The sequence below is a fragment of the Danio rerio genome, chromosome 7 (genome assembly GCF_052040795.2).
Source record: "Danio rerio strain M-AB ecotype USA chromosome 7, GRCz13ab, whole genome shotgun sequence".
Taxonomy (NCBI): Eukaryota; Metazoa; Chordata; class Actinopteri; order Cypriniformes; family Danionidae; genus Danio; species Danio rerio.
Window position 1 is genome coordinate 71735485 of NC_141027.1, and position 26262 is coordinate 71761746.

The 26262-nt window shown below is 37.9% G+C and overlaps 2 protein-coding genes across 3 annotated transcripts in view; both read right to left on the reverse strand.

Annotated features, from left to right (window-relative positions):
* The window catches only part of pkd1l2a (polycystic kidney disease 1 like 2a), a 372606-nt gene that overhangs the window by 307892 nt on the left and 38452 nt on the right, over window positions 1-26262 (reverse strand). The window lies entirely within an intron of this gene.
* dkk3a (dickkopf WNT signaling pathway inhibitor 3a) lies at window positions 131-17723 on the reverse strand. Of its 2 annotated transcripts, NM_001159283.1 has the most exon segments (7): window positions 131-257; window positions 1410-1566; window positions 1652-1796; window positions 8005-8097; window positions 14239-14316; window positions 14557-14682; window positions 17462-17685. In NM_001159283.1, coding segments are annotated over 7 exon segments (882 nt in total). In that variant the 5' UTR covers window positions 17657-17685; the 3' UTR covers window positions 131-169.

Sequence of the window (26262 nt, forward strand, 5' to 3'; positions counted from 1 at the left end):
AAACAGTCTTGTACATTCAGGCTCTCAGTGAACATTCACAGCTGCATTTCAGGGCTTGTCAGTAAATGTGGTGAAGGATTTATTTCTACAAGGAAGGAGTAATTTTCCATAAAGCTGTGGAGTTATGATGAAGCATTGAGCAGCTCTGCTTCGTCTTTGTGTTGAAGTCTCAGACGATGTAGTCGATCTCAGAGTAAAGTGTGTCGGTGAGCTCCTCCTCGCTGGAGTTCTGGCTCTTCAGACACAGCGCACCACGACTGCACAACATAACACACAACACAATACAGAGAAAAGTTAGCAAATCAACATTCGGTAGAATATTTCTCAACCACTTAAAAATGAAAGGATTTGTTATTCTGACTAATTATCAAAGCTTTAAAGTACACATGAAATCAAAACTAACCATATTGATTTTGTTAGCTCACATTGCTAGTTTTGTGGTGAATTCATCTGTGCATTCAGGAAAACAAATGTGTTTGCTCTTTAATGTAAAATTAAAACCTGAAATGCACTTTCTGTTTGTTTTCAGTGAAATTGTCAGATTACATCTGTCTTAGGTATTGGGCGTGGCTAACATACTTAACCACGCCCCCCCCCCCTTCCCCTCAAACTGTCAGTTTAGACAACAAATGGTGAGGAGGAGGAGTTTGTTAGCTTGTAATAACCAGAGATGGGAAATAACGAAGTACAAACACTTCGTTACTGTACTCAAGTAGATTTTTCTGGAATTAGTACTTTACTCCACTACTTACTTTTCTGACAACTTTTTACTTCTTTTATTTTTACACAGATATGATACAAAGATAAAATAAATCAGTTATTAGAAATCAGTTATTAAAACTATTATGTTTGGAAATGTGTTGAAAAACTCTGCTCTCTGTTAAACAGAAATTGGGGGGAAAAATAAAAAGGGGGTCTAAAAATTTAGGGGGGCTAATAATTCTGACTTCAACTATATATAAATATTTGGTCCCACTTTATATTAAGTGGCCTTAACTAATATGTACTTACACAGGAACTAATAGTTTGTTACAATGTACTTATTGTGTAAATACATGTATTTACTGTGTACTTATGCTTGATTAAATACATGTATGTAAATACATCTGTAGTTAACTTTTGTAATTACGTTTGTAAATACACTGCTGACCACCCCTTACACCTTAACCCACCCTTAAACCTACCCATACCACTAAACCTGTCCATAACCCAACCTCTATCCCAACTCAAAAGCACCACAAGTGTTCTCAAATACATCATGAACACAGTAACTACATTGTTTTTATTTTTTTTTTGATGTAAGTACATAGTAGTTAAGGACACTTAATATAAAGTGGGACCAAATATTTATAGAATTTATTTATTTTTGCATATTTCAGTTTCAGTTTTTTTTGTTTACGGTCTGATACCCGCGATGTTGGCACTGCAGTTCTCCAGCACATGGGCAGTGCTCTTGAGGCCCCTCCCCGTCCATATCCCATGACAGCAGCTCCATCAGGTGATTGGCTGAAATGATGCAGCGCTCGCGTTCTATTGGCTTAGCAATGCACACTGGGAATAGCAAGGCTGGAAAAAAAACAAACAAATCCAGCAGTTTTACCAAAATGTTTACAAAGAATTGGCTTACATTTATGATGCAAGACTCTCGTACCTTTATGAAAGGCACAGCAGAAATCCTCCTTACAGTCAGTCTGATACTGACAGATGGTTCCTGCTTCTCCCTTCGTGATGTTGATGGTGCACTGACCCCAAACACACAACTGTCCCGCACAGCACTCCTCGTCTTTGGTGCATGACTGAGGGACACAGGACATAATGAGAAAAAAAAAATCTTAGGCCAGTAATATTTATAGTAGCATATACTGTAGGATCTATAGCAGGGGTCACCAATCTCTTTCCTGGAGGTCCGGTGCCCTGCAGGGTTTAGCTCCAACTTGCCTCAACACACCTGCCTATGTGTTTCAAGTATACCTAGTAAGACCTTGATTAGCTTGTTCAGGTGTGTTTGATTAGGGTTGAAGCTAAAATCTGCAGGACACCGGACTTCCAGAAACAAGTTTGGTGACCCCTGATGTATAGGATAAACGCATCAGCAAAATGACAACTCCGACACAATGAAACAGAGACCCACAGTCACAGGTACCACAGTAAGATACATGAGCCGCACACAAATGGCGTTACAATGCTCGCACAAACACACTCACATAAACACACATTTAACAAGTTGTGCTGTTTTTGCTCATCTGGGGGCTATTCCATAAACCAAGCTTACAGAAAAAGCCAGGCTTGTAAGAAATCTGTGAGGGGTGTTCTTAGCTTAGCTCTCTCTCTCTCTCTCTCTCTCTCTCTCTGTCTCTCTCTCTCTCTCTCTTTTGATTTATATATATATAAATATAATATGAATATGAATTTATAAATATATAAAAAAAAATTTTTACCTACATACATTTATTTTTTTTTCGGCTTAGTGCCTTTATTAATCTGAGGTTACCACAGCGCAATGAACGGCCAGCTTATACAGCATATGATTTATGCAGCGGACGCCTTCACTGGGAAACATCCATACACATCATTCACATTCCTACACTATGGCCAAGCTTATTCAATTCATCCCATAGCTAGCGTATGCCGCTTGTCTTTGGATTTCGGGGAAACCAACAATTAGGACATTTTGTATGTTACAGTGAGCCTGCAAGGCATTAAAACATTTTCTTGCAAGCAAAAATTGGCAGTAAGCGCAAATCCTCTCTCTCTCACGCAGTCGCGAGCACGGTCAAGCACAATTACTATGTTTTAAAACAAATCTTTAATTTCATGTTAATACGCCTAAATAAAAGCCTATATTTAAAAATATATTGCTACTAATGTAGCCTATTGAACAATCTGCAGTTTCGCGGCTCGCTCGCTGTGAACAGCTGTGTCTCATTTCAGAGCTCTTTCAGTTCTCGAAGTTGCCATGGTAGCACACAACATAATCGATGTATCTGCTCGACTTTTAAGGTTTCACGACAGAAACGTGCACGAGCAGTTATCTAGATTATTTAAACTGAGCTCAGATTAGTCCGATCAAATGATCTTCAACTTGTTGTTATGGAACCAATTTAGTCAGGCTTTTGACTTTAATCCCAGCTTTTCTTAACCACTTTTATGAAATAGCCCCCTAGTTGCAGAAAATGTGACAGGATGCCCAATAAATAGGTAAACATCCTGCTGTCTAGAGATCATGATAGCAAAGTTACTGTACAAAATAAACCTGACTTAACATTCACAAACTGGGAATAATGTTGTGTGATTTGAAGAGTCCTTGGTTATAGTTGTGTACGCTATGCAGCTGTGGTGATTCCAGCGGTTATGAATTATTCAGCTCAAATTATAGTTCAAAATGCTAAAAAAATACTAAGTGTAGCACTTACCCCAGATTGCACATGAATGTGGGCCACTTTAGGCAGTTATGCGGCACTGGTGGTATTCCTTCGGCCCAGACAAAATGAATGTGAGCCTAAAGTGGCCCACCTGTACAGTGGCAAAAGGAGGCCAAAGATTCTCGTTCATATATGGGCCATTCAGGGCAAAGATTTGGCACTTATGGCAAAATGTAATCTGAATGTGAGCCTAATGTGGCCCATGTGGAAAAGGATCAATTTGGCCCAAATGATAGAGGACAAATGTGGCCACAGTTGGCAAAATAGTGTCATAGTCATTTAAGGGTAATCTGTGTCTAAACCTAAAGTGTCTCACACGTCTTGATGCAAATGTGGCCCAGTTTTCTTAAGACATATGTGGGCCACTTTTGGCAAATATTTGGCAAAGTAAGCTCTGGCTTTTGCAGCTGTGAGCCTAATGTGGCCCAGAGAAAATATGGAAAATGTGGCCCAGTTATTGTAAGACATGTGGGCTAGTTTGGCAAATATTCGGCACAGTACGCTCTGGCTAATGCAACCGTTAGCCTATCGTGGCCCAGAGAAGATGTGAAAAACGTGGCTCAGTTATCTTAAAACATATGTGGGCCACTTTTGGCGAATATTCGGCTCAGTTAGCTCTGGCTAATGTGGATTTGAGCCTATAGTGGCCCAGAGAAGATATAGCAAATGTGGACCAGTTATCCTGAAACAAATGTGAGCCACTTTTGGCAAATATTTGCCACAGTTAGCTCTGGCTAATGTTTAAAGCGGCCCAGAGGAGATATGGCAAATGTGGCCCAGTTATATTAAAACATATATGGACCACATAGACTAAAGTCACCATCATGGAGAAAAGTGTTTGCTTGAGTTGGGCTTATAGCCCTGAACCTCTTAATATAAATTTTCTTTTGGGCTGCTGTAATTTTTAAGAACTTTGCTAGAAAAGTTTATTCATTACAGCAAACAAAATGAAGTGAGGCACAACCTGTGATGAAATAATATAATTCACTGATGTTTACCAACGTTTAATCCATTATAAGAAGTAAAAGGCCAGATCTTGGCCAGAATAAAAGCAAATTGTGGCCCTGAATATGGTCAGTTCATTTGGTTGAATTATGGCTGATATGTGGTATTGCTTTGGCTTATTTGTGGTCCAGATCTGACAAACAGGAGTGGACCGCCCTAGAGCCATCAGTCCATTCAGTATGTGGTCCAGATGTAAGTGTCTGGTGTGGGCCGGATCTGGGCCAGAATAAAAGAAAACTGTGACCTAGATTCGGGTCAGTTCTGGTTCATTTGGTTAAATTCTGGCTGATTTGTGATACTGTTATGGCTTAATTGTGGCCCAGATCTGGCAAATAGGAGCGGACCGCCCAAGTGCCATCATTCCATGCGGTATGTGGGCCGGATGTAGGTGTCTGGTGTGGGCCGGATTTGAGCCATGTGAATTTTGCTAGCTTGGACTGCTTCCTGAAGTGCAGTTTGATCAGAGAGAGTTGGAACAGATCTTTTAATCAGAGTTTCTTTGCAAATCCTGTCTCTTGGACATCATTATAAGCATTAATACTGAGACATGGTAATATGGGCTTGTCAATCAGTATCAGCCCGTGGGGAAAAACGCCACATAAAAGTTGGCCTCAAAATCATTGAGATTATGATCAGATTTTAATGTCAGACTTTAAGAAAGAGACTTGTGTCTATATCCCTCCAATATGACTGTAGGACTCAAACCTGCGACCTTCTTGCTGTTAGGCGACATGCATTCGATCAATACTTTCACCCTTTTATCATCATCCAAGAAAAAATCCTAGAGAATGCTTAAAAAATTATTGGCAGCACAATGGTTAACCCATGCAGCCAGGTGTGAGGACAAGGCTTTCTAACAAGCAGATGTGGTTTGTTTTGGTTGAGCTTTAATCTTCAACAATATCCTGCATGAGTAAAGCACAGCTGTATTCTGCTTAGCTGGCTTCTATACTTCCTGTGCCTCTGGTTGAACTCAATATGTCCTATGTGAGGCCTGGGAAAGTGCTCATATTCAGCAGTCTGCGCACTTTGATGTGCAACCCAAAGGAGAAATGCTCCAGCATATCAGATTCCAGGTGCACTCGTGCTGCAATGCAGTCACAATGCAGACTCCGTTGCATCATATTGTCGGAAAGCCACGTTATCTGTGCTGTTTGTTTTGCTGAGCCCCGGAGAAAGCAGAACAAATATACGTTTACTATCAATGGAGTCTGCTTTTATCAGTAGTTTGTGTATTACTTCAGCATGTCTTATGCATTTTGATAGATATATAGATCGATAGATAGATAGATAGATAGATAGATAGATAGATAGATAGATAGATAGATAGATAGATAGATAGATAGATAGATAGATATATAGATAGATAGATAGATAGATAGATAGATAGATAGATAGATAGATAGATAGATAGATAGATAGATAGATAGATAGATAGATAGATAGATAGATAGATAGAGATTAGCTATTATCAAGATGAGACCATTCTTAAGATGAGACTTTAAAGGTACCAGAATGACTGATATAAGACAGACAGACAGACAAACAGATAGATAGATATTGATTTTGATGAATAGTAACAATAAAAATTCTGTTATTCTACTATTCTATTAAAAATACATCTTACAAATCAGTTTTACATTTATTTTAGGCTATATTTAGATACAAATGGCCGTGTTACAAGAAAACGTTTCTTTTAAACACTTGCACTCAGTGTGGTTTAACCACCACTATAGGGGTGGTCAGATTTATATATATATATATATTAACCTGTTATTTTCATTATTAGAAATCACACTCTTTCATCTCTCATTTTAACAGACACTTGCACCAGTTTTACTCATTTGCACCAGACACTTTCTAACAAACCCTTCATCTCTCTACACTCTACACAAATGTTATTTATTTAATCCAATGGTTAAGTTAACAATATTTCGTGCTTTTTTTATTAACCTTAATTGGGTTATTTATTTAATAACTTAACCAGTTGGGTTATAAATGTTGAATTTCAACAGTCAACTGATTTAACTGACAACTATAGGCTAACTGTTGTTTTTGCATAATTACGTTATTGGCAGGGCCAGACGGAATCTGCGGACGTTTTTTGCTATTTCTGCGGAGAATTTTGGTCAAAATCTGCGGATTTCTGCAGGAATTTTTTTGGGAGTATCCATACTAAATTACTGAATAAAAACTGAATAAATTTAGATTTACACATTTACTCAAGTAAATAAACAGAATAAATGATGGGCTAAAAATCTGCAAAAATCTGCGTAATTCTGCGGAAAATCTGCGGAATTCTGCGCGCGCAGATTCCGTGTGGGCCTAGTTAATTGGTACTTTACTATAAGGTTCATTAGTTAATGCATTTACTAACATGAACTAATAATGAACAACACATGTACAGCATTTATAAATCATCAAACATTTACTAATGTATTATTAACATCCAAGTCCATGCTTGTTACCATTAGTTAATGCACCATGAGTTAACATGAACTAACAATGAACTACTGTTTTTTCATTAACTAACGTTTACTAACATGAACAAATACAGTAGTAAATGTATTATTCATTGTTTGTTCATGTTAGTAAATGCATTAATTAACATTTACTGTAAAGTGTGACCCGTTTATTTAAGCACTATTAATATTGTTTTTGTATTGTTTTTTAATCAAATTACCTTTCCATGTCATGTTTTTATATCCGTTTCACCTGCACTCTTAATTATTGATGACACAAACTCGATCTATATAAATAGATAAAAACGCTGTGTCTGGAACTTAAAATGTAGTGGAAATAAAGCATTTTCAATATATTTAAATACGGCATTTTAATTATTTGCACAGCCATAATTATAAAATTAATAGTAGTCATAGTAATAGGAGCAATAGTAATACCAGAATGGAAAAAAAATATTTATTGAAAATAACCCAATGCATTGGGTTAAATTTAATAACCCAAAGCATTAGGTTAAAATAACCCATATTTGGGAAGGTGCTATAATAACCTATAGTTGGTTTATATGTTGGTTTATTTTCAACCCAACTATTTTAACTGAGTTAAAAACAAACTAACAAACTAACAAACCATTGTACACTTATGAAGTGTGCCTCACACATGTGAGTGGGCCAGACAAACCACCTGTAGAAACATTTATCTTTCTAGAAAAAAAACAACATTCACTCCTCCTAAATCCAGCACTAATTCTTAGCGCACTAAACGTTCCTTTGTGTGTATTACCTCTTCTTATTAAATTGCCGAATGCCTCCTCAATTGTACCGTAAGTTGACTTCATTGTTTGAATTGTAGGCTGCGGGACAAAATCTGCGAAATGACTAAATGAAATGTAAATGTAACAACTTTCCACTATTTAAAGGCCCCACCCCAACACACACCCCCAGACACTGGGATCAAGTGTTAATTACAGATGTCAGACTCCCCAAAACCCCCTGTAATTTGCTTCCTGAGTGAATGGATTTAGCCAAAGACCAGGTTGAACACTTAGTATATAATAGAGGACATTTCCTGCTGGATACTGTGGGGCGCCTGCTCGGTGAAATGTGAAACTGCTTACCGCATCAAGCTGTTTGCATGGCAGACACTTTGAGCTGTGCGTCTCATAGAGGCAGTACTTGCCCTTCTCACAGTCTTCGTCAATGACACACTCCTGAAAGACACAAGAAAACAGATTTTAGCATCACATTTAACACACAATCCACATACTGATTTATACTTGAGCTGTAGTTTGCACAACAACAAGGGATATGAGGTGGGCATATGGAGTTGTTGTTGTTTCCCTCCTACTTTTATACTGGTTCATAAATAAAGGCAGAGGGTGAGGGTAAATAATGTAATTACATGCTGTTTATTAGGGATGCAAAAGCTTTATGTAATTCATGTACTCTTACTTCACACAAAAAAGTAAATAAAAAAATACTTTTGAATGTTACGCAGCATTGATATTGTCTTACATTATACACATTTGTTCATTGAATTTTGTGACAGGTTGATAAAGATGTTTCACACATGGTGCGCTAATCCATTAGTTACAGGAATCCAGTAATGCTAAGAGGTTAACATTATTATTATTTTAAAATATTCAATTCAATTAATCTTTATTGCTGTAGCTATGTAGATTGTGTCAAAGCAGCTTAACATAGAAGTTCTAGTAAATTGAAACAGTGTAGTTCAGTTTTCAGAGTTTAAAGGGCACATAGTTTACCCCTTTTTTAAGATTTAATATTACAGTTTTTCTCAGTGGCTTTTATGCGTTTCTCACAACACCAGTGCATTTCTGCACAGCAGTTAATGCATTTCTCAAAACAATTAGTACAAACTGCAAAACCTAGCTGATAACCTGCAAAAGCATGTCACATGCTCAAAATGGATAGTTCATTCCTCAAAAGCAAGTATTCATGTCAATCAAAGTGTCTGTCATCAAAATGAAAAGTCATGACACCATTGTTTATAAACAAGATAGTCAAATGACTTTGTCATGTTTTCATCATGACAGTTTACTCTGGACATTTTTTCAATGCAAAAAAGTCAGATGTTGGTGACACTTCCTGAAAATGCTCAAGACAGCACTATATACTATTTGCACAGCCATTTGAAAACTACAGTAAAGTTGGACATCACTGCATTTAGAGAGGTATCGGAGTACAAGACACTGAATAGGTATGTTTTACATTTTTACTGCATTTGCTCTTTGCAATTCGAATCTATTCACAGCATTGTGCAAAAGAATAAATCCACCCTTATTTACAACAAACGTAAACTCCCTTTCGGTTGAACTGTAAACAACAGAAATCAAATCTTTATTAGGTACACCTTACTAGTGCTGGGTTGGACCCTCTTTTGCCTTCAGAACTGCCTTAATCCTTTGTTGCATAGATTCAACAAGATACTGAAAATATTCCTCAGAGATTTTGGTCCATATTGACATGATGGCATCATGCAGCTGCTGCAGATTTGTCGACTGCACATCCATGATGTGAATCTCCCGTTCCACCACATCCCAACGGTGCTCTATTGTATTGAGATCTGGTGACTGTGGAGGCCATTTGAGTACAGTGAATTCATTGTCATGTTTGAGGAACCAGTCTGAGATGATTCTCTATTCTGCTGGCAGTAGTCATCAGAAGATGGGTACACTGTGGTCATAAAGGGATAGACATGGTCAGCAACAATACTCAGGTAGGCTGTGGTGTTGACACGATGCTCAATTCGTACTAATGAGCCCAAAGTGTGCCAAGAAAATATCCCCCTCACCACTACACCACAACCAACCTGAACCGTCGATACAAGGCAGGAGGGATCCATGCTTTCATGTTGTTGATGCCAAAATCTGAACCATTCATCTGAACAGAAATCGAGACTTAGAGCAGGCAATGTTTTTCCAAATTTTGGTGAGCCTGTGTAAATTGTAGCCTCAGTTTCCTGTTCTTAGCTAACAGGAGTAGCACCTGATGTGGTTTTCTGTTGCTGTAGCCCATCCACCTCAAGGTTGGACGTGTTGTGCACTCAGAGATACTCTTCAGTTGTAGGGAGTGGTTATTTGAGTTACTGTTGCCTTTCGATCAGATCGAACAAGTCTGGCCATTCTCCTCAGACCTATGAAATCAACAAGGCATTTGTGCCACAGAACTGCCGCTCACTGGATATTTTCTCTTTTTCAGGCTATTCTCTGTAAAGCCTAGAGATGGTTGTGTGTGAAAATAACAGTAGATCAGCAGTTTCTGAAATACTCAGACCAGCCCGTCTGGCACTAACAACCATGCCACATTCAAAGTCCCTTAAATCACCTTTCTTCCCCATTCTGCTCGGTTTAAACTGCAACAGATCGTCTTGACCATGTCTATATGCCTTAATGCATTGAGTTGCTGCCATGTGATTGGCTGATTCGATATTTGTGTTAACGAGCAGATGGACAGCTGTACCTAATGAAGTGGCTGGTGAGTGTAGATATTTATATTTGTTGTTTGTCAATCTCAACAGTACAAGGACAATAAATGTAAAATGTTTGAAATGTACCTACAATTCCCAGCTGGCCCCTTGGTGTCAAAACGTCATTAAAAACGTGAAAAAAATGTCAAGGATTAGACATCAAATCCACCAGCGTCTATTTGACACCCAAACATTGATGCCCTTTTGGCCAACAAGTTTTTTTTTTATGTAAAAAAAGTTTTATTTATCTAAATTTCCAAATTGTGTGTCCCTAAAATGCATGTAAACTAACTTGATGTCAAAACGACATCTAATTGACATCTAACTTTGGCATCATATACACATTGACAATTTTTGACTTGTTTTCTGATGCCGATGTAAGATGTCAATTTAATGTTGTTCTGTCATCAAGGTAGTCAACTGACATCAAATGGATTTGCATTTTATGATTTTTGACAGGTTTTGTATTATCAAGGTGACCCCTGGGTTCTGGAATAAATCACAAACTAAAAAAAAGAAATCCAATTTGTTATTCAGCTTTTACTTTCTTCTAAAAAAAAAAAAAGCTCCATTTGTGGCTGGAATGGGTAGATCTGAAATGTCAAATAAATCTGTAAAGTCCCAGATGAATATCTTGTATCTCTGACAAGTATCTTGCCTAATCAGCTGAACTGTCACCTCAGATCCAGAACCCTGCCATCTAAAAGACCAGGTCAATACACAGCAGACGGCCTTATTTCAGTCAGCCGGCAAATTAAACTCTGAGGAAGGGTATTTCTATTTCTGCTGACATCTCTGAGAAATGTGAGCAAGCACAAGGGTTTCGGTTAGAGACGATCCTCGCTATCTGTACGTTCTTAAAGGGATAGTTTACCCCAAAATGAAAATTCTGTCATCATTTACTCCTGTTTGAGTTTCTTTCTTCTGCTGCGCACAAAAAAGCAGCCATTGACTTCTATAGTATTTTTGTTCCTACTATGGATGTAAAGAGCTGCTTTTTTCCAACATTCTTCACAATATACAAGGTTTAGACTAAATGTTAAGAATTTTCATGATGCTTCTGCAATTTTCTAATCAGCCAATTACATGACAGCAACTCAATGCATTTAGGGATGCAGACATGGTCAAGACAATCTGCTGCAGTTCAAACTGAGCATCAGAATGGGGAAGAAAGGTGAATTAAGTGACTTTTTTTAATGTGGCATGATTGTTGATCCCCAGCGGGCTGAGTATTTCAGAAAACGCTGATCTACTAGAATTTTCATGCGCAACCATCTCTAGGATTTACAGAGAATAGTCAGAAAAAGAGACAATATGCATTGAACGGCAGTTCTGTTGCGCAAATGCCTTGTTGATGTCAGAGGAGAATGGCCAGACTTGTTCGAGCTGATAGAAAGGCAACAGTAACTTAAATAACCACTCTTTACAACTGAGGTCTGCAGAGGAGCATCTCTGAGTGCACAACACGTCCAGCCTTGAGGCAGATGGGCTACAGCAGCAGATGACCACAAGAGGACCCACTCCTGTCAGCCAAGTACAGGAAACTGAGGCTACAATTCACTCAGGCTCACCAAAATTGGACAATAGAAGATTTAAAAAAAAGCCTGATCTGTGGAGTCTCAATTTCTGCTGGCACATTCAGATGGTAGGGTCAGAATATGGCGTCAACAACATGAAAGCATGGGTCCATTCTGCTTTGTATCAATGGTTCAGGCTGGTGGTGGTGGTGTAATGATGTGGGGGATATTTTCTTAGCACACTTTGGGCCAATTAGTACCAATTGAGCATCGTGTCAATGCCACAGCCTACCTGAGTATTGTTGCTGACCATAATGTAAGCATCTTGTGATGGCTACTTCCAGCAGGATAACACCCCATGTCATAAAGCACAAATCATTTCAGACTGGTTCCTCAAACATGACAATGAGTTCACTGTACTCAAATGGCCTCCACAGTCACCAGAACTCAATCAAATAGAGCACCTTTGTGATGTGGTGAAGCAGGAGATTCGCATCATGGATGTGCAGCCGACAAATCTGCAGCAACTGCGTGATGCTATCATATCAATATGGACAGAAATCTTTGAGGAATATTTCCAGTATCTTGTTGAATCTATGTCACGAAGGCAGTTCTGAAGGCAAAAGGAGGTCCAACCCAGTACTAGTAAGGTGTACCTAATAAAGTGGCCGGTGAGTGTATACATCTATATACCTACAGAAAGCTTAATAAGATGATTTATCACTTTTTAATCCAATAACTGACCGTTTACATTAAACTGTTTGGGTATGAATGCCAAAACAACCTCTTGAAAAAAAAAAAAAAACAGCTGATGACCCTGGTTGGTTTAAGGGATTTACTGGGGTCATTTTGGGATTTTTATTAACGGAATAGTTAATGTCAAAAATGAAAGTGTATTCACTGTTTAATTCAACTTTTATGAGTTTCTTCCGTCTGTATAAGATATTTTTGAAGAAAGCTGAAAACCTGAAATCACGTACAGCAATAATAGGAAAAACACACACAAGTCAATGGTTACAGGCAGTGATGTAAAGTAACTAAATATCAATATTCAAATTACTGTAATTGAGTAGTTTTTCTCAGGAATTGTTATTTACTAAGGTGTACTCTTACTTTCCCTTGAGTACATTGTTAGTGCTGTATCGATACTTTTACTCCACTACTTTTCTTCAACCTGCAGTCACTACTTTATTCTTTCTTGTCTATGGGGATTAGAAAAATCAGTCCTTTGATTCCTGTCTAATCGAATCGCACATAGAAGGAAAATCACATCATAATAAATGATCTGAAGACATGGGCGATTTATATTTGCAGCAAACTGTTTGGAAGCATTGAAAGTGTAAAAGAAGATGTTATAAAAATCTTTACACACATTGACCCAGAGACTGTTTAGATGCATGTCACTGATGAGAAGATGACGGATGTTTACTGTATGCTGACTGAAATGGCCTTAAACACCCAACAGGCACGAGACGTCAACATGACGTCAGATTGACGGTGTACCCCCTGTCATAGTGATGTTGCATTTTGTTTGAAAATGTAAATTGTGATTAAGTCAGAACTAAACGTCAGACTAACGTCAGTATCTAACGTCAAACCTAAAACCAACCAAATATCAACGTCTATTGATGTTACAGCTTGGCGTTGTGTGGATGTTACCACTATACCGTCAGTCAAACAATGGATTTTGGTGACCTGAGGAATAAATGTCAGTATTTGATGTCAATATGATGTTGGTTTAAGATGTTAACGCCATTATTGGACATCAAAATAACGCTGTCCTTAGACGCTGGCTCGACATTGAATTTTGGTCACCTGCCATCACAACCTAAATCTAACTTAATATTAACGTCTTATGACGTTGTGTACCTGCTAGGTAATAACTAAATGCACTACAGAATGTTACGTTTACACACACATGCACAAATTACATGTAAACGCATCAGCTTTTTACAGAGAAATACTCTTGAGCACTTTTTACTCATACTTTTGAGTAATATTTACAACAGATACTTTTACAGTACTTACACTAAATTTTTAGGCAAGTATTGTTACTTTTACTTGAGTATGATTGTTTAATACTCTTTCCACCAATGGTTGCAGGTTTTCAACACTCTTAAAAATATCTTCTTTTGTGTTCAACAGAAAAAAGAACCTCATAAAGGTTTGAAACCACTTCAGAATGAGAAAATAGTCACAGAATTTGCAGTTTTGGCTGAACTATGCCTTTAAGGTCCCTAGAAGTCAACATTGGCTTTGGTTTTGGTTGTAGTGATGTCTGGCTGAAAAATAGAAATGCATGTTTCATAGACACGAAAAGACAGAAAGATGGACAGAAAACCTACGTGATCGACGATGTTCTCTTTGTCTCTGGGCTGTATTGATGATAAATTGTTCGTCTCTTCCGTTGAATTGTCTGTTGTCTGGAATTAAAATCACATTGAGACATTGAGCATGATATTCACATGGGAAAGTACTTGGGACAATAGTATCCCTTGATGTGCACAATATTAATTGAGATTAAATGATCAACTAAACTGGTTGACAGAGATAACTAGTTATGCGGACGTTATATTTAATGATTTGACCAATCAGATTCAAGTGTTCTGGAGAGCATGCAACTGTATTTACATTACTGAACGTAATAAAAGCTCTTCGCCAACCTTATTGATTCTCTCTCCGATAGAAATGGTTTGATTCCCAGCTATGGTTTCAATAGCGCTGTAATTTTGGAGGTTTGAAGAGACATTCTGTGGATGAAGGCTTGATTTTGCTGTCTCATTGTCCATCTGAGGGGAAAAAAGAAAAGAAAACTGCATTAATTCCGTGTGAACTGACCATTATAAATTGGTTTCAGTTTTTAAGGGATTAATTCCCATTCGTTTAATGAGCCATTCATGAATGATTTAATTTGCATAGACCTAACTCCTAAGGAGCAATTACTAATTGATGTAACAATTTTGAGCTTAGTATAAATTAGAAAGATGAAGGAATTTATTATCGCAAAACTGCAGTAAGGAAAATTGTGCAATTATTTGAACATGAGCTGCTGACCTTTAAAAATCACTATCGTGAGCTGAGGGCTTGCAGGGTTCTGTTTCTATTCATTTTGTAAATCATTCGTGATTTCTGGATGATGAATTTAAAAATTATTTTATCACAAACAAAGAGCAATTTCTGACCACTTGTAGAACTGATAGTTAGAAAGGAAATCTAAAGTTTTTAGTTGTAAAAATGTTAAGTCATTCATTCATTTTCCTTTGGCTTAGTCCCTTTGTTTATCAGGGATCACCACAGCGGAATGATCCGCCAACTATTCCAGTATATGTTTTTGTTGCAGTTCCAGACACAACCTAGTACTGGGAAACACCCACTCACACACACATTCTCGTACACTAGTCAATTTATTCATTCATTCATTTTCTTTTCTGCTTAGTCCCTTTATTCATCTGGGGTCGCCACAGCAGAATGAACCGCCAACTTATCCAGCACATGTTTTATGCAGCGGATGCCCTTCCAGCTGCAATCCATGTCTGGGAAACATCCATATGCACTCATTCACACATATAAACTACAGACAATTTAGCCTAACCAATTCACCTGTACCGCATGTCTTTGGACTGTGGGGGAAACCGGAGCACCTGGAGGAAATCCACATGAACACGGGGAGAACATGCAAACTCCACACAGAAATGCCAACTGGCCCAGTCAAGCCTATTCGTTGGTTCGAGCCTCAGTTGGGTCAGTTGACATTTCTGTGTAGAGTTTGCATGTTCTCCCTACGTTCGCGTGGGTTTCCTCTGGGTGCTCCGGTTTTCTTAAGTCCAAAGACATATATAGGTGAATTGGGTAGGCTAAATTGTCCGTAGTTAATGCGTGTGAATGAGTGTATATGGATGTTTCCCAGTGATGGGTTGCGAGTGGAAGGGCATCCGCTGCATAAAACATGTGCTGGATAAGTTGGCGGTTCATTCCGCTGTTGCAACCCCAGATATTAAAGGGACTACACCGAAAAGAAAATGAATAAATGAAGACCAATAATCCAGACTACAGACATTTGACCTTTTATCACAAAAAGAACACTGTTAGCAGTTTCCTGAAGAATCCACAGTAACTTACTGGAAGGAGTTTGCCATGCCATGGTCACAGTTTGAGCATGTGAAATTCTGTTGTACGTCACTGAGAAAATAGGTGCTTAAACAAGATGATTAGACATTTAAAAAAGCGAGCGATTGGTCCACATTCTAAATTTCTCTCCAGAGAGGTCACGTTTTGGTCCTCGATTGGTCTCATTTAGTCACATTCATCTAGCTTGAACTTTGCTCTTGTAGCACGAGCTTGAGTTCGATAGCGCATTCGATAGCGTATGACTGGAAGTCATGACATTTAATGTAAACACTGAAAATGATTAACCAATAAATACATTTTATGAGTGTGTGAATACATTAAAAACCCTGTACAATCCATGTTATCCATGTTGCTGAAATATACAATGCTTGGCATACACCCCTCACAAATCTATCTTTTAAATTCATATTTTAATAAGAGCTATACAATATTATATTTGTGCATATACGTTAAATTGGTCAGTACTGAAGCCAAATCTGGAGCTAATCTAACAAAATAACTTACAATAGTAAAAAATAGTAGCCCAAATTTATATTAGGGAAAATATTAAATACAATTTTTAAAAAAATAGCAAAAGTCAAGAGAAACAAAAAAAAAAATAGAATTTTGTTGAAATGTTGTAGTTTGTAATTTTTTTTGCAATATTTTGCTTAAATTTAATTGTATTATATTTCAATTTCCAATATTTTTCTATGTTTTGTGACTAAAATGTTATTTTAATAAATAAATCTGATTAATAAATCTATTTTGTTAAAATGCACTAATATATATATATATATATATATATATATATATATATATATATATATATATATATATATATATATATATATATATATATATATATATATATATATAACTCATATTCACTGAGAAATTGATAAAAATTTTCATTTTCAAAATGGGGTGTACTTATATATGCTGAGCACTGTACATTTCAAGACAATCTGGCATCAATTTTTAACATCAGTTTAATGAATAATGGGCTTTCTGTGAAGCTTGCCTTTAAATGTAACTTCACAATAACTTTAATAATTTATATTAAAGTTAATAATAATAATGAATTAATTATAATAATAATTAATATAAAATTGCTAATATTTCTACTGCATTTATTTGCATATACATTCACAAATAGGTTAAATGACACCAAAATAAAACGCATCGTTCAAGTTCCTTAATGCACTGATTTGAACCAATTTAATTTTTATTTTTTTGTAAATTTATCTCCATGCCACTTTCTAATATGTGATCAGGCCCATTTAACATGAACTAAGCTATGATGTTTAGGCTAATATTTTGGTAAAACTTATTGTCATATACCAGTGATGATTTTATCAAAAGGATTAATTATGACAGAAGTTCAAATCATCATGCAGGTCTACTCTGGTGAAGATTAAGCACTGAAGAACAGTAATGTTGTATTTTGAAGCAGTAAACCTGATGCACCGCGTCCTCCAGCTTGTGCTGCGTGTCCTCCATCAGTTCCTCCACCTCTTTCAACACGTCACTCATCGTTTGCTCCTGCGCTGCATTTGTCTCCATGTTTGCAATGATGTCCATGTCTGTTTTGGGTATTTCGGGCACAATACCGTGAACGACGGCCAGGCAGAGGCTGAATCCGAGCAGAAACATGTTGGCAGCGCGACTGATGCTGTACAGTGTGTGTGTGTGTATGTGGGATGTGAGGAGCTCCAGCTGCGCGAGGCGGGGCGATCAGATGCGCGTCCACGCAAACAGCATCCTCCTCTTCTATACCGCATATACCGCACCACAGACATCACTGAATACATTTGCGAATATGTGGTGCACATTACATGAGAGTCATTCTTGCACGTGGTCAATCCGTTTTGGTCTAACGTGCACTGAAGAAAACTGTTCATTGGATTTACAAGTTTTTAAGGTAAGTGGTTGCAAACTATTTTTATGTGCTGAATTTAAACAAAGTTGAGCATTACTAAATTTAGTTTGTTTACATTCAGCACATATACATTGTTTGTAACCACTTACCTTAAAAAACGTGTAAATCCAACATTTTTTTTCAGTGCATTTTTAGGGCTGCATATTGGAAAAATATATATATTTTTTATATTTTTCTGCGATTAAATATTGCGCATACAGTTTTACAAGATTGTTTTGAATATCTCTATTTGACAGTTTACTGAGGAGTCCAACAGCATTCAGGTACAGAAATTGCACACTGTAAACCCAACAGGCAACTTTATGATATAAAATGAGTGTAGTTAACTCAAAATTTACTGAAAGTTAATTCAACTCATTTAAATTTAGTAATTATTTTAATAATTTTTTAATCAATTCAACACTGGCTGTTGAAGGTAATACACTGAAAAAAAATATTCACAGATGATTCCTTGGATTTACTATTTATTTATTTTTTATTTTTTGTTAAGTGGTTGTAAACAATTTGTTTGGGCTGAATTTGAACAAACAAATTAGGTTGAACATTATTAAACTCAATTTGTTTGTTTAAATTCAACACAAAAAAATTATTTGCTACAGTTCTGCATGCAACACTTTTTTCAGTGTACGTTAATACCTCTATACTTCAGCTTAAATGGAGTAAGTTCACAGTACTTATATAGATTTATTTTTTGTAATACCTCAAGGGTGCATATTAGTACTTAAAAAGTACAAAAGTGTTCCTCTTAAAATCTTTAGGTACTACTATGCTTTTGAGGTACCAATATGGACCCTTTAAGTACAAATGTGTACCTTTTGAAAAAGGTACCACCCCACTGACAGCTCACATACCTTTATTTCTGAGAGTCCCTGGCCAACAGTATTTTTCCCTCTTAAAGCAGTCCGTCATTAGCCACAGATAAATGGGGCAGTTCTAAAGATCTACCTGAGCTCAATCTTTCCTTTTGCACTGCAAACAGGAAGGAACTGAAAAAAATAATGTCTGCAAAATTATTGCAAACAATTTATATGTGTTGTTTTTAAACAAACAAATTAAATTTAGTAATGTTCAACTTAATATTTTGTGTAAATTCAGCCTAAATAAATTATTTACAACCACTTCATGTAAAAAAAAAAAGTAAATACAAGGAAACATCTTTTTCAGTGCTCTCTCCAGGAACAGCATGCTAAGCAAGCTTATAATGAATAATCAGCTAAGGGTGAACTATGGAAAACATATACATTTTGTATGAATACAGTAATTAAATACAGTTCTGTAGCTCATGATCAACAATAATTCAGACTCAGCACTGCATAATTTTGCGATGTGAATATTGTGGATGCACACGTTGCGATATCAATGCTGAAATTGTAGGAGCCATTTTTTGTGTTGTTGTGATTTATGTTGTCCACTAGGTGTCACTAACTGAAAACTATAACTGAGGTGCCTGTGTAAGCGAGGAAGAGCGTCAGGTATGGGAAAGCACACGGTTTTTGACCGTGCCACAGAGTAATTTGTTTGCTAGCCAGAAAACAGCAGTGTTTAGATATGTGCTGTGTATACATGGAGTGAATGTTATATTGACATGATAAAGAAGAAAGGAGAAGCAAAGATTGAGGCTTTGTTTAATTCACCTGCACAAATAAAGACATTCTGCTTAAAAACAACTTTAGCATGCATGGACTCTGATTGCACGCGTGAAATACGTGCTCACCCCCATTTCTGGCGATAACAGCAAAGGAAGGCTGTTATATTAAGTCAAAAACCTCTGCTTCCAGTGATCTGTGAGTATAAATTCACGTTAGTGACAGCTCTTGAACACATTTATACTTGGGACCGATAGCCATGTGGATCTCGTTTGCTGTTCCTGTTGGAGTGGCGTTGGACTTCATTGCTGTTCCTGTTGGAGTTGCTGTGGATCTCGTTTGCTGTTCCTGATAGAGTTGCATTGGACTTCGTTTGCTGTTCCTGTTCTAGTTGCGTTGGACTTCGTTCGTTCCTGTTGGATTCGCATTGGATGGTGATTCAACACAGGATTTAAAGGTACATTGTTGCAACAATAACTGAACTTAATGGCCATTTATTATGTGTGCACACAAAACAAGCGTAAATCCAATGCATTGGTTGCCAAAGGGTTGGACAATTTTTTGTACTGTATGGTTGTTCTGAAATTGTGGTAATATGGAGGAACAGTGTTTAAATGAGGAAGAATCTGCTGGGTCAAAACAACAGCTTTATGATGATAGTGAGCCTGAAAGGCAAAAAAGGCCAGTTAAACTTACCGCAAAGGCCTTATTGGAAAAACTGCAATCATTGCAAGCAATTAGGAAAGCAAAGTTGAACAAAGCAGGCAAAATAATAGAAACTATTAAAAGGTTGATGCAAAATAACAGAGAATATGAAAATGAAGTACAAAGTGTATTTGAAAATTTCAAAAGGTTATGTTTGGAGGCTCAAGAAGCACATGAATCTTTGTTGACTTTGTTGCCTGATAATGAAATTGAGAAACATGATATATGGTACAAGGCAAAAATGATTTCAAAAAACGAGTTTATTGAACATGTCAATTTATGGTTGTCCACATCTGACACATGTCAGGAAATAACTGAAGGGGTTACTGATGCAAATATTAATGATGAGGTCGTCCCAGAGGACAGTGTTTCAAATGTTTCAAAGGGTGCCACTAACTATAGTAAGCACAGCTCCAGTAGTAGTTCTTCTACTGCATCAGCTCGTGTACAGGCCGAAGCAGAGAGAGCTGCACTTATGGCCCGTGCCGCTGCATTGAAATCTAAACATGCAATTGAAACAAAGCAAGAGGAATTGAGAAAACAGAAGGAACAACTTGAATTGGATGCTGAAATAGCAGCATCTACTGCAAAACTTGCTGTTTTGAGTACTGTTGGCAGCCAAAGCAAATGCTCACGTACTGGTAGTTCTCATTCAAAAGGAAAGGAAGTTACAAAGAGTCAAACGTCAAGGGATGTGATTGGAAATGGAATTTTTGATTCAACAAGAAGAAAAATATTAAATCCACAAGCTACTGAATATGTACCAACAAGTCAACTATCAGTGGCCACAGTTGGAGCTAAAAACAGCAGTCCATCACAACCAACTGGCACTACTTCTAACTTCCCATCACAATCAACAACAATGCAGCACATAGGAGGATTGAACACTTATGGCACCAGCACTAATCAACATCAGGACTCAAGTCAGTTTGTACAACATTCCAGTGGCAGTATAGCAACACAAGCTATAAACCCTCTTCCATCTCATGATGAACCTCTTTTTGAGATTTTGAAAAAGCAGGAGGAGCTCACTGCATATCTCGTACATCAAGTTCAACCTCACACACTTCCAAATAGAGAGATTCCAGTCTTCAATGGTGATCCACTTCATTATGTATCCTTTTTGAGAGCATTTGAACATGGTGTTGAGGAAAGAACTCGCAATAAAAGGGACTGTTTGTATTTTTTGGAGCAATTTACCACAGGTCAACCTAAAGAACTGGTTCGAAGTTGTCAACATCTTGATCCTGAAATAGGTTATCCATTGGCTAAGAATCTTCTGAAGGAGCAATTTGGAAATGATTTTAAAATTGCTGCTGCATATATGGATAAAGCTTTAGGCTGGCCCTTGTTAAAGGCTGAGGACGCACAAGGGTTATATGCATATTCCTTGTTTTTGCGCTCATGTTGTAACCTTCTTAATGACATCTCTTTTATGCAAGAGCTCAACATGCCAAGTAATATGAGAACCATTGTAATGAAGTTACCTTTCAAGTTGAGAGAACGTTGGCGAGAAAAGGCCTGTGAGATAATGGATCTGATCCAAGCCAGACCCAATTTCTCACATCTTGTTGATTTCATCGAACGACATGCAAAGATCGTTTCTGATCCTGTGTTTGGATGTATTCAAGACAAACAACAAGTTGCAAGCAAAGCTGGTAAGGTATTCAAGGGAAACAGTTTTGCTACAAATGTTGTTGCCTCAGTTCCAGTTAAAAACTTGCAGCAAGGAACTCGTTTTGTGAGCAAGATTGATGAAAGCAAGACTTGCTTGTTATGTCAAGGCAATCATGTTTTGGAAAGGTGTCATGTTTTAAAGAAGAAGACACAACGAGAAAAGATTGACTTTTTGAAAGGAAAAGGAATTTGTTTCAGCTGTTTGAAATCTAGACATTTAAGCAAAGAATGTGACAATCGTCTTGTCTGTGAAGTCTGCAAGCAAATGCATCCTACAGTTTTGCACATATATCGCAAATTGGCAGCTGGAATTCCACAGGCAAAGGACACTGAAAAGAGGAGCAGCATAGTCTCTACCCAAACTTGTGGCCATACAGGGGCCGGGAATGAAAAGTGCTTGCTTTCAATTATTCCAGTACAAGTAAAATCAGTTAAAAGTCAGAAAGTAATTCAGACTTATGCCTTTCTGGACCCTGGGAGCTCAGCCTCATTTTGTTCAGAGCAGCTCATGAATGAGCTTAACATTGGAGGAAAAAAAATTAACATCTATCTTCGTACTATGGGGCAAGAACAGCCTGTGTCTTGTAATGTCATAACTGGTTTAGAGGTATGCGGTATCAACAGTAATAAGTTCTTCTCTCTTCCTGAAGTGTACACACAAAAGAAACTGCCTGTCAATTCGGACAATATTGTAACGCAGGAGGAAATTTCCAAATGGCCATATCTGGACAGAGTAACAATTCCTCCCATTGAAGCCAATATAGGTTTACTGATTGGAGCTAATGCATCTCAAGTAATGGAACCTTGGGAAATAATAAACAGCTATGGCGATGGGCCATATGCCATTAGAACCCTACTGGGGTGGGTTGTTAATGGACTTTCAGAAGCAAGCAGTAACTGTGAGGATGAAACTGGTACACCCTCTGTTACTGTTAATAGGATTTCTATCAGAAGGCTTGAAGAATTGCTCCAAAATCAGTATAATCACGACTTCAATGAAATTGTTGTCGAGAAAGAGGAGATGTCAAGGGAGGATTTGCAATTTATGGAAATGATGAAGAACTCTGTCAAAATGCTGGATGGTCATTATAGCCTGAGGCTACCATTTCGTAGTGATGATGTTGTAATTCCAAACAACTTAAGTGTTGCCAAACAAAGGTGTAATGGTTTGAGAAAAAGGCTTGAAAGGAATCAACTGTTGCATGAGGAGTATACTAATTTTCTGTCTGATGTTCTGGAGAAAGGATATGCTGAAAAGGTGCCAGAGCATCAATTAGATCGTGATGATGGAAAGGTTTGGTATATTCCTCATCATGGAGTATTACATGCAAAGAAAGGAACATTGAGGGTCGTGTTTGATTGTGGGGCAACGTTTAGAGATACTTCACTCAACAAACAATTGTTGCAAGGTCCCAATCTTACAAATTCACTTTTGGGAGTATTGTTACGATTCAGACAGGAAACCATAGCACTAATGGCTGACATTCAAGCTATGTTTCATCAGGTCAAGGTAGCAGAAGATGATGTGGATTTTCTTCGGTTTTTATGGTGGTCTGATGGAAACTTGAAGCAGGAAGTCACTACATATAGAATGATAGTCCATCTGTTTGGAGCCGCGTCTTCTCCAAGTTGTGCATGTTATGCATTAAGACGAACGGCAGAGGACAATCAAGCACTTTTTCCATCAGAAGTGATCGACACTGTCTTTGATTGTTTCTATGTAGATGACTGCTTGAAAAGCATCTTCTCAGAGGAGGCTGCTATTGCCATGGTGCAGGATCTTATTGCTCTTTGTCAAAAGGGTGGATTTTGTTTGACGAAATGGACTAGTAATAGCCGTAAGGTACTACAATCAGTTCCAGAAGAGTACAGAAGTAAGGACATCCAGTACTTGGATTTAGACCGGGACAAGCTGCCTGTAGAACGAACTTTGGGGCTCCAGTGGTGTGCAGAAGCTGACACGTTTCAATTTAAACTGCAGTTGAAACCCCATCAGTGCACAAGAAGAGGAATTTTGTCTACTGTTAGTTCAGTTTATGATCCTATGGGATTTCTTGCTCCTCTTATGTTGCCCGCCAAGTTGCTTCTACAGGAGATGTGTAGACAGAATCTGGGCTGGGATGAAGAAATACCTCCAGCTCTCAGAAAACAGTGGACTTGTTGGATTTCTAATTTGGATGAAGTGTCAGAGTTTCAAGTAGGCCGATGCTTAAAACCTACAGATTTCGGTGAAATCATGCATGCCTGTTTGCATCATTTTTCAGATGCCTCTGAAAAAGGATATGGTATGGTTACTTATCTTAGGATGATTAACAGTGATGATAAAGTGCATGTAACATTTCTACTTGCTAAGTCCAGAGTGGCTCCCCTTAAAACTCTAACCATTCCTCGCTTGGAGTTAACAGCAGCTGTTCTCTCTGTTAAAGTGGACCAGATGTTGAGAAGGGAATTAAGACTTCAATTGGAGAACTCAGTTTTTTGGACTGACAGTCAAACTGTGCTCAAGTACATCAAAAATGAAGACAAACGCTTCCAAACCTTTGTTGCAAATAGGGTCTCTTACATTAGAGATAGGACATTGCTTCAGCAATGGAGATATGTTGCCACCAAGGAAAATCCGGCAGATGATGCTTCACATGGAATGCATATCAAGGCATTTATGCACAGTAAGAGATGGATTGCAGGTCCTAGCTTTCTTTGGAGAACAGAAGAGCATCAGTTACACCCCAAAGAGCAAATTGTCGATATGCACGAAGATGATGATCCAGAGATCAAGAAAGATCTTAGAGTGAATGCTGTTATCATGCAAGATATCCAGAATGCCAGTAACTGTCTTATCACACATTTTTCAGACTGGAAAAAACTGAAAGTGGCAGTTGCTTGGATGCTCAAGGTAAAAAAGCTACTGAAACGGATATGTCTCAAAAGAAAGGAATTACTGTTACTGGAAAGGAATTGCAGTGCTTCAAAATCAGACATAGATTTACAAATGAAGTCATTCAAGGCAACTTTGGGTGGACAATTTTTGTCGTTGGAAGACCTCTTTGAGGCTGAAATAGCCATTGTTCGCTTCAGTCAGCAGCAAGAGTTTCGAGATGAGATTTAACAACTGAAGCATGGTTCCTGTGGGGTCAAGAAGGAGAGCAGCATATACAGATTGGACCCTGTATTGGATGACGAACTCATCAGAGTAGGAGGAAGACTCAGAAAGGCAGCCATGCCTATCGAAGCCAAACATCCCATCATTTTGTCCAAAAATCACCATGTGTCAAATCTTCTACTTCGTCACATTCATGACCAATTGGGTCATTGTGGTAGGAATCATATGTTGTCCAAACTCAGACAAACATATTGGATTATAAACGCTAATGCTGCTGCAAGAAAAGTCATTTCCAAATGTATTGTATGTAGACGTTACAAAGGAAAGACGGGCGAACAAAAGATGTCTGACCTACCTCTTGAACGAATTACACCTGATCTTCCACCTTTCACAAATACTGGTGTGGATTACTTCGGTCCTATCGAAGTTAGAAGAGGACGTAGTACAGTAAAACGATACGGAGTGATATTTACTTGTATGGCAAGTAGAGCGGTGCACTTGGAAGTAGCCTATTCTTTGGACACAGATGGATGTATAAATGCTCTACGAAGATTTATTTCTCGTAGAGGTCAAGTAGTACACATCAGGTCAGATAATGGGACAAACTTCATTGGTGCCAACAGAGAGTTAAAAGAGGCCATTTCTGCATGGAACGACAAGCAAATTGAAAAGGAGTTACTTCAAGTAGGGGTTCAGTGGAGCTTCAATCCACCGGCTGGTTCCCATTATGGAGGTGCATGGGAGCGCATTATTCGGATGGTGAGAAACATTCTTTGCTCTGTACTTCGCCAACAAACACTGGATGACGAATCCTTTCATACCATTCTGTGTGAAGTAGAATCAATCCTAAATGATCGTCCCATTACCAAGGTATCCAGTGATCCCAATGACCTTGAAGCTCTTACTCCAAATCATCTGCTTCTCATGAAAGGCAAGCCTGCTTTACCACCAGGTCTTTTTGAAAGAACAGATCTCTATGTGAAAAGAAGATGGAAACAAGTGCAGTACCTAGCTGATCTTTTCTGGAAAAGATGGATACGGGAGTATCTTCCTCTACTCCAAAAACGTCAAAAATGGACAAAGGAACGTCGAAGTTTTAGTACAGGGGACATTGTACTTTTACTGGATCCTACTGCGCCTCGTGGCTCATGGCCACTTGGTCGAGTATTAGAAACCTTTTCAGATGATAAGGGCCTGGTACGAACTGTAAAGGTTAAAACCAAGAGTAGTATTTTAGAACGACCAGTAAGAA